Raw genomic sequence first — 13,142 nt, forward strand, 5'->3', positions numbered from 1 at the left:
ATGCCGGGAGCGGATGACCAGCGGGCAGGGCCCGGTCACGTGACAGCGGCCGGCGAGGACGGCAGCGATTCAGGGGCGGAGCTGCTGCTGCCGTTTCTCGCTTTCCATTGGTCCGCTCGACTCACGTGGCGAAGGGGGCGGGCCGACCGCCGGCATTTCTCGCCTCCCATTGGCTGCGCCGCGTCAGGCGGGGCAGGGGCGCTGGCGCTGATTGGTGGCGGGGCGGGTGCGCGCGGATGTGGGCGCTGGTGCGGGCGCTGGTGCGGGCGCTGCCGCCGGGCCGCGGGCTCGTGTGGCGGCGGGCGGGGAGCGGCGCCGGGCTCGGCATCGCGCTCAGGGCCGGCTCCCGCGGCTGGGCCATGTCCGAGGGGCCCTCGGCGGCGCGGCCGGCGCGGCGGCCCAAGGACGTGCCCCGGCACGTGTGGGCCCGCGAGCGGCGGCGGAACGCGGGCACGGGCCTGGCGGGGCCCAACACGGTGTACGTGCAGGTGGTGGCGGCCGGGAGCCGCGACGCAGGGGCCGCCGTGTATGTGTTCTCCGAGTTCAACCGGTGAGTGCGGCGCTGGGGTCGGCACCGGCAGCGGAGCTCCCCGTTGGGCCTGCCCTGACGCCCCTTTCCCCCCAGGTATCTGTTCAACTGCGGCGAGGGCACGCAGCGCGCCATGCAGGAGCACAAGTAAGTGGGACAGCGAAGGGGGGACACCCCGGGGCGGGACCGGCCCCTGCTCACCCCCGTCTGCCCCTCAGGCTGAAGATCTCCCACCTGGACAGCATCTTCCTCAGCCGCGTGTCCTGGGCCAACGTCGGGGGGCTGCCAGGTGAGTGCGGGGAGCCCGTAGCGGCTCTCGGGCCGGGCGCGGTCACTTTGCGAGGTGCCCGGTGCGGCGTGCGGGGGTGTTTTAGACAGCGGTGGGCACGGCGGCATCGCTCTCTCAGGGCTGGGCTGCGCGTGGGGCTCTGCGGTGCTTCCCGCTGCTCTGTGGGCTCTGCGACAGTGCAGACACGTGGTGGGACAGGCTCTGCCTGTCCAGCGTGCCTGGCTTCAGCTTCCCAAAATCTCCTGCAGCAGAAGGTGTTGCCAGCAGGGAGCTGTTTGTGAGTTAGGCTGGTTTGAGTCCAAAGGAACATGCAAAAGTTTGTGGCCACCACTGTCCTCAGTGCGGGATGAGGTTAGAACAGGTGGCTATGGATCTTGTCCATTAAAATTCTGGAAATCTCCAAGAAAAGGAGGAGGTCAACGATCTGTTCAGGATGAAGTTAGAACAGGTGGCTATGGATCTTGTCCATTAAAATTCTGGAAATCTCCAAGAAAAGGAGGAGGTCAACGATCTGTTCAGGATGAAGTTAGAACAGGTGGCTATGGATCTTGTCCATTAAAATTCTGGAAATCTCCAAGAAAAGGAGAAGGTTAACAATCTGTTCAGGTGTATGAAGATGTGTAGATATTTTCTTTATCTGCAGAGGTGAGTGACTTGTTGAAACTGTCACAAAGCTGAGGCAAAACTGAATTTAGGTCTGAGTTCAGTTCTGGCCTTTGTGGAGCGGCCAAGCACTCCTGAACAGAGAGGGATCTTTCTTTTGGGATATACCAGTGGTTGCTAGGGCCGTGAAAAGCTGTTTCTCTGCTTGCTTTTAGGTATGATTCTCACACTGAAGGCTATAGGGCTTCAGAGGTGCGTGTTCCTGGGGCCACCAAAGCTGGTAAGTATGGCAAGACGCAGAAGGGAGAGCAAAGCCTGAAAATGCTAAAGCTCAGCCTGGAACTGGGAGAGCTGGTGGCAAAGGGAATCTTTGTGCAGGTGTGAAATGCTGGTCTGAGTTAGTGTCAGCCCAAAGGGCTGGCTTCAAAATCCAAATCTCTTCAGTTACAGGACAGCAGAAGTCTTCTGCTCCTGTCCTGTAGTCCTGTATCCTGATAAATCAGCTTTTGGGAGAAGGGAGAATCTTTGTTCCCTTGTCTGCTCCCTCCTCATTTTGTATTAATAGAAGCTCAGTCTCTGACCTCCTGTTCAATGTGGTCCTTGCCAGCCTAATGCCGCCGGAAATTTGCAATCCTCAGCATTGTTTTATTTCCTTGCAGTTTCTGCTGACTAATTACATGGATGGAAGGGGTGGGGACAGTGGTTCTTTCTCTTTCTAAGGGCTCAGTGACTGGCAGAGCTGCCCGGATTTGTCTGCCTGGGTGTTGAACCTTTGCCTTCCCTGAGAAGTGTCTGTAGCTGCTGGAAGTGGTGCCTGTCATGGTGCACTGCTTGTGCCACCTCCTGAGACGCTGTCTCTTTTCCAGCAAAACTACTTGAAAGCCATTCGCCTCTTTCCCGGGCCCCTCAAGAGGATGGATTTAGGTACGTGGGGCAGGGATGTGTAGCAAAGGAACTTGTAACTTTTTGTTTCATCTGTAGCCAGGCTTGCATTGATCTGTAACAGCTTCCGCCTCTGCTTTGGGTCCGCTCTGAGGATGTTTTAAACGTGTTTTGTTCTGATACACTGTTCAAACCCCTCACAACAGTGTTTCCAGCTCTGTTTCTGCTCAGGGGCTGCAGGGCTGGCTGATACAGACAGCATTTGGTTTTAAAACGCTGTGAAGGCGCTTTGCTTCCAGAGTCGGCCAGTGAATTTGCTCGCTGTCGTATCACGGACTGCTCCCTGCGGATGATGAGCTTTTAAAATTTGAATTATTCATTGGGGTTTGCAGTTGGGCGGAGAAAGGGAAGGGGAACATTCAGCAGGTTGTGTTTAAGAAAGGAAAAGACACTTTTCTGATTTATATTCTTGAAGAGTGTGACTCTCTGCTTAGGCACTTGTTAATGGTGGTTTTTGATCTCTTCCCAGCTGTGCAGTTGCACACAGAGCCTGAGTACAAGGATGAGACCATGACTGTCTGCCAAATACCTCTGACAGGTGAGCTCATGGTGCTGCAGAGAGGCAGGGGAAGCACGTGCTCAGTAAGCACAGTGAAGGTTCAAGGAGCAGCTTCTGTTTGCCAGCCTGAGTAAGCAGAGGTTCAGGAGAAGGATCTCATTTAAATAACAAGACCTGCTGAGTCAGGGCCTTGGCTTGTTCCTTTAGGTGTGGGTGGATGGAATGACTTGTGAAACATCCCTGGATTTGGCTTTCTCAGCCAGCTGAGTTCTTCCTGCTGGAAACTGTGATACTGAGGGTGCAGCACAGAGTTTAACAGTCTGGGGAGAAGGACTTGGATGAGGGATGGCTCCTGAAATAAATAATTGGAGTATGCAAGTGCAAGCTACACTGGGGGGAACAGCTCTGTATTCTGCTGCAATTCAGACCTGACTGTCATGGAAGGGGGAATGCTGCTCCTGCTTTTCTTATCTGTTGCTTCTGATTGAGTGATCTTTGTCTGCTTTTATTGGATTTGGGACAGGAAAATCACTGGCTGCTGAAAGTACATTCCCCCAGAGTCCTGGAGCATCTCCCCAAGGTGGAAATAGCCCCAAAGGGGACACAGGGCCTGGATCCCCAAGAGCTGCACAGCAAAGCTTGGAGGAAGGAAAGGGAAAAGAAAGCCCAAAGAAGACAGGTGAAACACATGGAATGGCCTTCTCAACTTTAATGAGATGAAGCCAAATTAAGGATAGGAATTTGTCCTCTGAGCCATTTACTCTCTGAAAGTGAGGTCTGTGGAGAAGCTCAGCTGGAAGATTCCATGGAGCACAAAGTGTTCTGGTACTTTGGAAGTTGCTGGAGAACTTAAAAGGCCTAGAAATTGGACATGATTGGTGCTTGGGTGTGATTAGTCCCTGTAGTAGTTTGCTTCTGGCTGGGGTGGATGCTCCAACCTTTGTAATTTAATTACAGGTGGATGCTGGGCTGATTATTTTTCAGTCTTGGGCCTTAGTTTGGCTTCTTGTATCTAAAGCCATGGGCTCTCTGGCCTTGGGTGTTCATAACATTTTGCTGCTGGGCTCCAAGTTAACTGGATAATGTTCCTGTTAATGCTTTAGCAAATTTTGGCACATACTGGTTTTAAGAAAAGTGATAGTGAGTGATGATTTTTAGTAGTTTTGCTTTCTTTTACAGGTGATGAGCAGAAGTGTGCTAGGAGGCATCCTGATCTGGTGACGGCTTTTCTGTGTAAAGTAAGCTTGGGCAGAGTCTCTAAACCAACACAGAACAGATTAGAGAACAGAACAGGGTATTTCAGTGGGAAGGGACATGCAGTGATCATCTATGCCCACAGGATGGGTTGGGTTGGAAGAGACCTTAGGGATAATCTCATTCCATGCCCCCATGGGCAGGGACACCTTCTACAAGACCAGGTTGCTCCAAGCCCTATCCAACCGGGCCTTGGACACTTCCCCACCCAGTCCAACTGCCTGGCCACTTTAGGCTGGCCAAAATTTAAAACATATTAATAAGGGCATTGTCCAAACATCTCTTAAACATGGGCAGGCTTGGGGCATTGGCCACCCTCTGTAGGGAAATACTTCCTAACATCACTCGCTGCAGGGATTTAACTGGAGACAGCATTTTCAAGTAGGGCTTTGAAGCTCTAATGTGCTTCTGCTTTTCAAGTGTCAGAGTTGCAGCAGCATGAGTAGGAACGAGTAAAACTGGAGGCGTTTTTTAGAATCCAGCAGTGGTTCTGAGTGTACAGGCTCCATTCTTGCTTAACCCTCAGGGCAGGGCAGGCTGTTGTGCTTGCTTGGCTACAGAGGGGAGCAAGAAGCAGCAGCAGGATCCTGGAAAGCAGGCAGTCTAGAAAAACCTATTTGGGGTAAATTGGAGCAGTGGCTGTGGAACTGAAGAGGGAAAAAACCATTCCCTTGATTTGTGGAGGAAGTCTTAACGTGGCGGTACATGGATCTTGTTTCCTGTCCGTGTTGATTTGGGTGATGATTGTGTTTAACTCTTTGCAGATTCACCCAAGGAAGGGGAAGTTCCTAGCAGCTAAAGCGCAGGAGATGGGCCTGCCAGTGTGAGTATGAGAGCCCAGCGTGGGGCACGGGGCAGCAGCAGGCACCTGGCTGTTGGCAAGCTAAATATTTGTGTGGCCTTGTTTTCAGGGGAACTCCAGCCATCCTTCCCATAATTACAGCTCTCAAAAATGGGGAGAGCATCACTTTTGAAGGCAGAGAGGTAAGATGTGTTTGTGCTTCTGTGTGGCTTTGCCACTCTCCCTCCTTCACTGGGCTCCCAGGGTGACAGGCTTTTGTGCAGAATGCTTTGCCTACCAGTACGTCCTGGGACTGTCCCAGCTCCAGGTTGTTGCTGAGTGTGGCATGTCTGGGGCTGTTGGGGTGGTGATCATGGGAATGAACTCCTGTGTGGGTATGGCTGGGTGTTTGCTGTTTGGCAGAGCTGCTTCATCTTCCCCTCCCAAAACTGATACAGGTCTAGGAGTGAGTTAGTGGAGTTAATACCTGAATTTTTTAAGTCTGGGTGTTGAATGCCTGTGTAGCCATCACTCCCTCCTTACCTTGTGTGCACCTCTGACACCAAAAGAAACTAAACAGTTCTGGGGAACAGGGTCTGACTCTCTCAAACACTGGAGTGAGAGGCAGAGCCAGCTCTGGCCGTGGCCCAGGGGATCTGCAAGTGAAGATCCTGACCTGGGAGACAGGATCAGCACATCTTTGTATCACAAGAATTTCATAGAGCCTTTTTTTTTTCCGTAAACATGCTTTTGCTACCATCTGAATTCTGTCATGGGAACTTAGAAACTGCAAAAATTCCCCTCCTCAGGTTAGGTTGTGGTTTCTCCGAGGCCAGGGTTGGGATTTGCTGTTACACAGCAAAATGCAAATGTGTGTAATGAGAGCAGAAAGGGCCCAAGAGCTGCCCTGGCTGGGTGTACTGAGCATTGAGAGGGGCTGCTGGGTCTGTCCAGCTGAAGGAGTCTGACACAGAGGTGCAGGAAGGGCTGTGAGTCCAGGCTGGTTGTGGTGTGACCACTGTGTATCTGCCTGCAGCTCTTCCCTGAGGAGCTGTGCACCCCCACTGACCCTGGCCCAGTGTTCCTGGTGCTGGAGTGTCCTCATGAGGGCTTTGTGGATGCTGTCTGTGAAAACGAGACCTTCCGAAGGTAGGGCTGGGGCACCTGGAATGTTTGAGTGCTGAGCTTTGCCCAAGAGAAGCTCTTCTTGTAGTCTGGATATGCTGTTTCTCATGGCTGATATCTGAGCTCTTTGGCACTGATGCAAGAAAGGATTGGTGGTGCATTTTGAAGCTTTTAGGAAAGGCAGGACCTGTGGGGTTCTGTGGCTGCCATGGGCCTGTTTTCCCTCAGGGCTCTCCAGAGCAGGAATGTGCCCTGGTGTCTGCCTGGGGAGCAGTGGAGGCTGCTGCTTCCCTGGCTGCTGGAAGCCTGGACTGCATATAACAACTCTGTTGGGCTTGTGCAGAAGCATTTGGGCTCCTGGAGGCTCTGCAGATGTTGTTGTTGATGGAGAAGAGGAACTGGCCTGTGGGGGACAGTAGAGGGTCAGCAAATGGTGGCCCTGAGCCTCCTGCTTTTGGTGATGCAGAGCCTGGAGCTCCTGGGCTGTGCTCTGGAGATGCCTGCTCTGCCTGCCCCAGGGGGCTTCTGTGGTAGCACCAAAGTGGGAGAGGGGAGGGGATGTCCAAGGACATGGACTGGAGCAGAGATGTTCTTTTTGTTGGAATGTGTCCCAGGTACCAGGAGGGAGTTCCTGAGCACCAGGTGGCCTTGGTCATTCACATGACTCCCGAGTCAGTGCTTCGAGATGGCCGCTACCAGCAGTGGATGGAGAGGTACGTGGGTCTGTGGCCCCTGGGTTCCTGTCTCTGTGGGCAGCAGCCTGTTCTGGTGGTGCACGTTTGTTCCAAAGTCAAAAGAGCTCTAAAAAGAGGGCTCTGCTGGCTCAGGTGAGATTTTTAGCTCAGGTGTGAACATGTGTGCAGTGCTAATGTGGGGCTGAAGCTGTTGTGCATTATCCTCTGACAGATTCGGGCCTGGCACTCAGCACTTGGTGCTCAATGAAAACTCCTCTGCTGTGCACAACCCACGCAGCTACAAGATCCAAACTCAGCTGAACCTCATCCACCCAGAGATCTTCCCTCTGCTCACCACCTACCAGAGCAAGGTAATGCAGGCCCTCCTTGCCCCTGTGCCTCGTGCCCTGAGCAAAGGCCGTGTCTCACGTCACCCTCCTCCCACAGGAAGCAGAGGCTGCTTGCCCTGTGCCTATCGTGCGAGGGGAGTGCCTCCTGAAATACCACCTCAGGCCTCAGCAGGAGTGGCAGAGGTCAGTGGGAATCTTTTTCTTCCCAGGTTTTGGGTGTTGGCTTGAAGCAGCTCTTCAGTGAGGGCGGGCACTGTGTCAGGATCCCCTGCAGATCCTTTCTGGTGGCAGTCTCGAGGACGGTGTCCCTATCCCTGAAAGGCTCAGACAAGGTGTAGCACGTGGATGAGTGAACCACTGAAAACACCACCTGGCCAGTGGTTTGGAGTTCTGTTTCTGTCCCTTGCTCCTGTAGCCTTGTGGTCCTTTGTCCTTTGCTTTGACTCATGCTGTGTACCCAGCTGTGGCTGTGGCAGAGCAGATCAGGGCAGGGAGAGAGGTTTTGGGGAGCCCAGTGAAAGTCTTACCATCTGAAGACCTAGAAAGCCTGCCATTAGAGCTGAAAGCTCCAGGTGGTTAAACAGCTACTGCCTTTGCTCCTGGTGGGCAAATAGATGAAGCTACACAGGTCCAGGCACCACAGGGGGCAAGGGGATTTCAGCCACCATGGCTCAGATTTCTGGCTTTGTTGGGCACAACAGGAGGATGCAGGTGCCAAGAAGAGTTTAACTTTCTCTGATAAGGTATCTGGAGGCCTGTAGTACTGCACGTGCTCTGAAGCAGGCCCAGGATACAGGTCTCTTAATTTTCCAGCAATGCCTGAATCCCTTTAGGTGGCTGCTCCTCTTCCAGGAGCCTCTGTGCTGCCTTGCAGTGCCCTCTAGTGCCTAGCAGCTCTGGATGGGATGAAGTGCTATTGCAGGAGTGTCTCCACTTGGGTGGAATGATCATTCTGTGCCTGGCTCAGTCCAACCAGGCCTTTTTGGCACACACCACACTTGTGGATGTGCCTTCTCCAACCCCTCAAAATGGAAAGAGCATTTGTCCCTTTGTTCTAAGGCTGTTTTGTCACAGGAATTTGGCACTTTGCTCTGGAAAGGGCTGTTTCAGTTCCTACCTTGCCCCATCCTGATAATGGCCTGTTCTTGCAGAGATGCTGTGACTGTCTGTGATCCTGACACGTTTGTTAGTGAAGCCTTGGATCTCCCTGACTTCCAGACCCGTGTGAAGGAGTGCAAAGAGAGCCTGTCTGCTGTACCAGGTATGGATCAGCACCTTAGCTTGGATCAGTGGGATGGAAAATAGGAGCTCTTGGTGACCCACTGCTTCAGAGCCCAGATGAAGCTGTGAAGTGCTGGGGCTTGTTCTGCCTTCCCTTGTAAACCTCATGCTGAGGGGGGCAAAAATGACTGTGCTGGACATGTTGGCTCTGGAGTTACTGGGCTGGTGAATTAACTGGTGTCTGACCAGGCAGTGTGTGGAGAACATTTGCCTACAAATCCTTGTTGTCTGTTTTCTCTAGGAAATGCGGGTGCTTATCCTGAGATTGTGTTCTTGGGAACAGGATCTGCAATTCCAATGAAAATCCGCAATGTCAGCTCCACGCTGGTGAACACCAGGTAAACCCCAGTGCTCTCTGATCTCTGCCTTCCAAACCAAAAGATGCCCCTCCCTGCATGGCCCTGCTCAGAGCTCCTACAGTGGCTGCTAAATATCTCTGTCACCTCTCACTAGTGCTACCCGCTCCCTGCTGCTGGACTGTGGAGAAGGAACCTTTGGACAGCTCTGCCGCCACTACGGAGAGCAAGTTGACCAAGTGCTGTGTAACCTGGTGGCTGTGTTTGTGTCCCACATGCACACGGATCATCATTCGGTGGGTTCAGTGTGTGGGAAGGGGCAGGGGCTCTGTGCAGCTGTGCTCTGAACCTTGGGGCTCAGCTGTAGCTCCAGCTGATGAATGTGGGCTGCCCTGCTCTGCATTCCTCTCTGCGTTCATTCCCCAGGCACTGCTCAATCTGTCTGTGGTTCTAATCCCCTCTCCCTTCTTGTTTGTTCTGACTCTGGGCTTGCTGAGCTGTGGTAGCTCTGTTGCCACTGACTCCCCAGACACTTCTGACTGCCCTTGGTGTCTCCTTTGTTCCCTTTGCAGGGGCTGGTGAATATCCTGATGGAGCGAAGGAGAGCTTTTGTAAGTAGCACTGGTGTTTCTCTGCTCCTGAACTTGGCTTGGGGTGAGGGGAGGGGAACTTCAGAGTAGTGGAGAAGCACCAGCCTTTCTCTAGCATTTCTCCTCTCTGATTTGGTGTACACCTGATACTGATATTTTTTCCCCTACTTTTGCTTTTGCAGGCAGCCCTTGGTCAGGCTTTCAGCCCTCTGTTTCTGGTAGCACCTGAGCAGATCATGCCTTGGCTGCATGAGTACCACAATAACTGTGAGGAGATTCTTGGAGACATCAAGTGAGTGTTTTGTGTGGAGAAATGTCCTTGGTCCTTATTCAAGGCAAGCCCTTGTCATCCATTCCCCCACCCCTTTGTTGGAGGTGATTCTGACTCCTTCCACTGCCTGTAGAACAAGGATGTGCAGTTTGCAGAGGGCAGGATAGGGTTTGTTATTCAGTGGTGCTGCTTAATAGAGGTTTACATGCAGGCTTCCCTTTTCCATAGGGCAAGTAGAAGAAAGAGTATTTGATAGTGGGGACAGTGATTGGATGAGTTACTGGGGCACCAATGAAAGCAAGAGGTAAAACAGACAGATCACTGAACTGAGAATGAGAAACAGGAGAAATCAGCTGCTTAAAGAGAAGATCAGGTTTTATTTTGTACCTGTCCTTAATTATCTCTTCTTCCCTCCCTCGCAGAATGATTCCTTCTCAGTCTCTTGTGAAAGGCTGTGAGAACATCAGACCCAAAGCCAAGGAGTTTGTGAGCTCTCTCTTAGAGAGCTACGACCTGGCTGAGGTGAGTTCCCGAGCTGGGGGCTCTGTGGCTGGAGGGGACCTGGGGTCTAACACTTGTATCCTTGTTCAGTTTCAGACCTGTGAAGTCCAACACTGTAAAAATGCTTTTGCATGTTCAGTGATCCACAAGTCTGGCTGGAAAGTAGTTTATTCTGGTGATACAATGCCCTGCATGGCCTTAGTGCAAATGGGTAGGTAACAAAACCCTCTGCTTGAAGAATCTCTTGGAGAAAGGTCTCCATCTGTCAGTACCCGAAGTGGGCACTCCCAAACTTTTGGTGCTGTGTCTGCCACGCAGCGAGGGGCTGAGGAGGGACAGGAGGGCTCCTGGAGAGGCAGTTGGGCTGCTCAGTCTTCAGCTGAAGATTGAATGTGATTGTTTGTTTGTGCAGGTAAAAATGCCAACCTGCTGATCCACGAAGCCACGCTGGAAGATGGCATGGAAAAAGAAGCTATAGAGAAGACCCACAGGTGGGGTGTGTTCTGCTGTCTGTCCCTGTTCAGAAGGGGAAGCTGCACAGCTGGGTGTAGCCCTTGAAGGTGATGGTGAGGGGCCCAAGTCGTGTCAAAGGTTCTGGTGTGCGTAGAGCTCTTCTACACTGGAGCTGATGTGTTGGTCATTGCAGCAGCTCTGAAACCACCTCAGCTCCTCTCAACATCCCCCAAAAGAAACGGGGAAAGCTTTCAAGCAGACAGTGGTAACTCTACAAATAGACCAGCCCGAGGGAAAGGCCCTCTGCATGGTTACATCTTGGGACTAAGCTCAGGGGGTAGAAGGGTCCTCTTACCCCCACAGCTCACTGAGAGCACTGCAGCCAGGGATTCCATGTGCTGCTCCCAGCAAACGTGGGAGACCAAGAGCAGCTGCTTGGAATTCCCTGTGAGTCACAGTGCAAGAGCTGGGCCTGTTGACACCCCTGGGACAAGTGCCTGTCCCCAGTTTGTGGAGCTTTTAAATGCAAAGCTCCAACAATTACAGCTGCTTTCCCTCGTTCAGGGTTGTGTGGAAGTTGCAGGCTGCCCCATGCTCAGCAGGTGTGAGGTCACTTGGTGTGGTGTGACCCTGGGTGCAGAGCAGCAGTACCTGCCAGCCTGGCTGTGACCAGGACGTGTTCCTTTTGCAGCACGACCTCCCAGGCCATCCAGACTGGGATGAAGATGAATGCAGAGTTCATCATGCTCAATCACTTCAGTCAGAGATACGCCAAGATCCCACTGTTCAGCGAAGACTTCAGCGAGAAGGTTGGCATTGCCTTTGACCACATGAGGGTAAGTTGGGAGCTGGGCGCCAGGCCTGGGAATGGTGTCAGGGTTACTTTGGGATGCTCATTAATTAAATGCTCCTCTTGTGCTTTATCAATACTCCATCTCCTGAAGAGCAGGCTCTGAAACAGCTCCTTCAACTGCTGGCAGCAGATACCCTGTGCCACCCTTTCCTCACACTGGTGTGAGACAGGCGCTGATGGCCCTTGAATCCAGCTCTTAACACCCTGGGTACTTGCCTCATGTCACCTCGAGTCTGTGCTTGCTACTCCCAGCCAAAAAAACTAATATTGCTTCCATTCCCATCCCAACTGATGAGCTGCTCCAGTGGCTTTCTGCAGCAGACATCTGGGAGACAAAAGCTGGCTGAAGGCACCTGTGGCAGTGAGGGCAGCTCACTGTCACTCAGAATTTGTACTGGGTCACAGCATTCCTGGGAAGAAAACTTCAATAACTCGTTGAGGTCAGGGCTGCTCTGTGCACACAGAGAGGGGCAGTGCCCTGCTGTCTGCACAGGCTGAAGGCAAGGGGGGGAGCAAGGGAATCAAACAGCAGTTGTCACGCAGGAGCTCCTGTGCTTCTGTTCCAGGTACGTTTCGGTGACTTCCCGGCCATCCCGAAGCTGATCCCGCCCCTGAAGGCTTTGTTTGCAGACGACATCGTGGAGATGGAGGAGCGCAAGGAGAAGAGGGAGCTGCGGCTGCTGAAGGAGACTGCCCTGGTGCTGGACAAACTGACCAGGGGGGACAGCACGGAGGCAGCGTGCCAGAAACGGAAACAAGCCAAGAACCATCAGGAAGTGCCAGACAAGAAGCTTAAAACAGTCAACTGAGAGAGACAAGGCTGGGAGTGCTGTGCTCTGAGAGAGAAGCCTGGCTCTCCGCAGGCCTCGGGAGCGCGCGGTGCTGCCGGCGCTGCGGGAAAGGGGCTGGCCTGGGCATCTGGGTTTGCTTGGTCATCATGGATCTCCCTGGGCTGCAGCTCCAGTGGGTTGTCAGTAGCACTGGTCCTTGTGGAGACAGGATCTGCCCACACAGCTCCTGTTCTGGGGCCTCACCAGTCCATGGGGTGTTTCTTCTTTTAACCAAAAATTCTTCTCTCTGAACTGTTTTAATTTAACATGTATGTAACAGCAGCAGGTGTGACCTTTGCAAGAGATCAGGTGTGAGGGGCCCTGGAGGGGCTGTGCGTTTGCCAGAAGAAGGTGAGCTGGTCTCAGAGATGGGGGGCATAACCAGCTATCAGAACCCAGGTGATAGGAGGAAAATTAACAGTAAAATGTTAGGGGTTTAGGTTAAATTAGGGGTGAGAATACATCTGTACCTCGGTGTTCCCATTTTATTTTGGTTTTCTCTGCTGATTTTTTGTTTCAAGAGATCAGCTTTCCAAACCCTTTATTTAGAATCTGAATAAACCGCTCGCCATCCTCCAGAAAGCTGTGTTGTGTATGGATCGCTAATGTGGAGACAAAAACCTGGATTTCTCTGGAGAATGACCTTGCCTGGCTGATTCAGCACTGGGGTAAAGACCAAGATCTTGCCCATCGGGTGTGGATCATGCTGGAGCCTCGTGGCTGTTTCATGCCAGCACAAGCCTCTCTGCCTTGTTACCCTCAGGACAGGAGTTTTGCTCGCCAGCCCAAGCTGGCAGTAACGGGATCTTGAATGGCTCTGGATCAGATGGCTGGGAGTTTCCTCGAGCATATTCCAGTCCTGCATGCAGGGACGCTGGAAAAGCAGGCAGAGAGGGGGAGGTCTGTGGTTAAGAGTTTTTCTGAGGCTCTTTGTGGGTCAACTTTGCTTCTTCCCTTGCCGCTGCTGCCACTGCCTGTGTTCAGAAGGAGGGCAGTTCTGTGCTATTTCAATTAAGGAATT

At 52.7% G+C, this 13,142-nt stretch overlaps 1 protein-coding gene across 2 annotated transcripts; it reads left to right on the forward strand.

The window, feature by feature from the left end:
- The first annotated feature begins 278 nt into the window (after positions 1–278).
- On the forward strand, positions 279–12,703 carry ELAC2 (elaC ribonuclease Z 2). 2 transcript variants are annotated; one of them, XM_032129187.1, is made up of 24 exons: positions 345–550; positions 626–676; positions 748–818; positions 1,637–1,701; positions 2,288–2,345; positions 2,833–2,901; positions 3,386–3,541; positions 4,042–4,100; positions 4,881–4,939; positions 5,028–5,100; positions 5,934–6,046; positions 6,637–6,735; positions 6,929–7,067; positions 7,144–7,229; positions 8,198–8,307; positions 8,569–8,665; positions 8,781–8,919; positions 9,196–9,234; positions 9,396–9,505; positions 9,907–10,006; positions 10,076–10,196; positions 10,398–10,476; positions 11,130–11,274; positions 11,858–12,703. In XM_032129187.1, exons 1-24 carry the CDS (start codon positions 360–362, stop codon positions 12,098–12,100), a joined length of 2,472 nt encoding a protein of 823 aa, XP_031985078.1. In that variant the 5' UTR covers positions 345–359; the 3' UTR covers positions 12,101–12,703. The 2 variants fall into 2 exon arrangements, with proteins under 2 accessions (XP_031985079.1, XP_031985078.1); XM_032129188.1 differs by lacking the exon at positions 3,386–3,541 and having other exon boundaries at positions 279–550.
- Positions 12,704–13,142: the final 439 nt, after the last annotated feature.

Source organism: Corvus moneduloides, chromosome 19 (genome assembly GCF_009650955.1).
Source record: "Corvus moneduloides isolate bCorMon1 chromosome 19, bCorMon1.pri, whole genome shotgun sequence".
In the NCBI taxonomy this organism is placed as follows: domain Eukaryota; kingdom Metazoa; phylum Chordata; class Aves; order Passeriformes; family Corvidae; genus Corvus; species Corvus moneduloides.

Coding starts and splice junctions, on each gene's coding strand:
- ELAC2 (XM_032129187.1), top strand. CDS start 360: ATGTCCGAGGGGCCCTCGGCGGCGCGGCCGGCGCGGCGGCCCAAGGAC. Junction 2,902..3,385: donor CTGCCAAATACCTCTGACAG/GTGAGCTCATGG, acceptor GATTTGGGACAG/GAAAATCACTGGCTGCTGAA. Junction 5,101..5,933: donor TCACTTTTGAAGGCAGAGAG/GTAAGATGTGTT, acceptor ATCTGCCTGCAG/CTCTTCCCTGAGGAGCTGTG.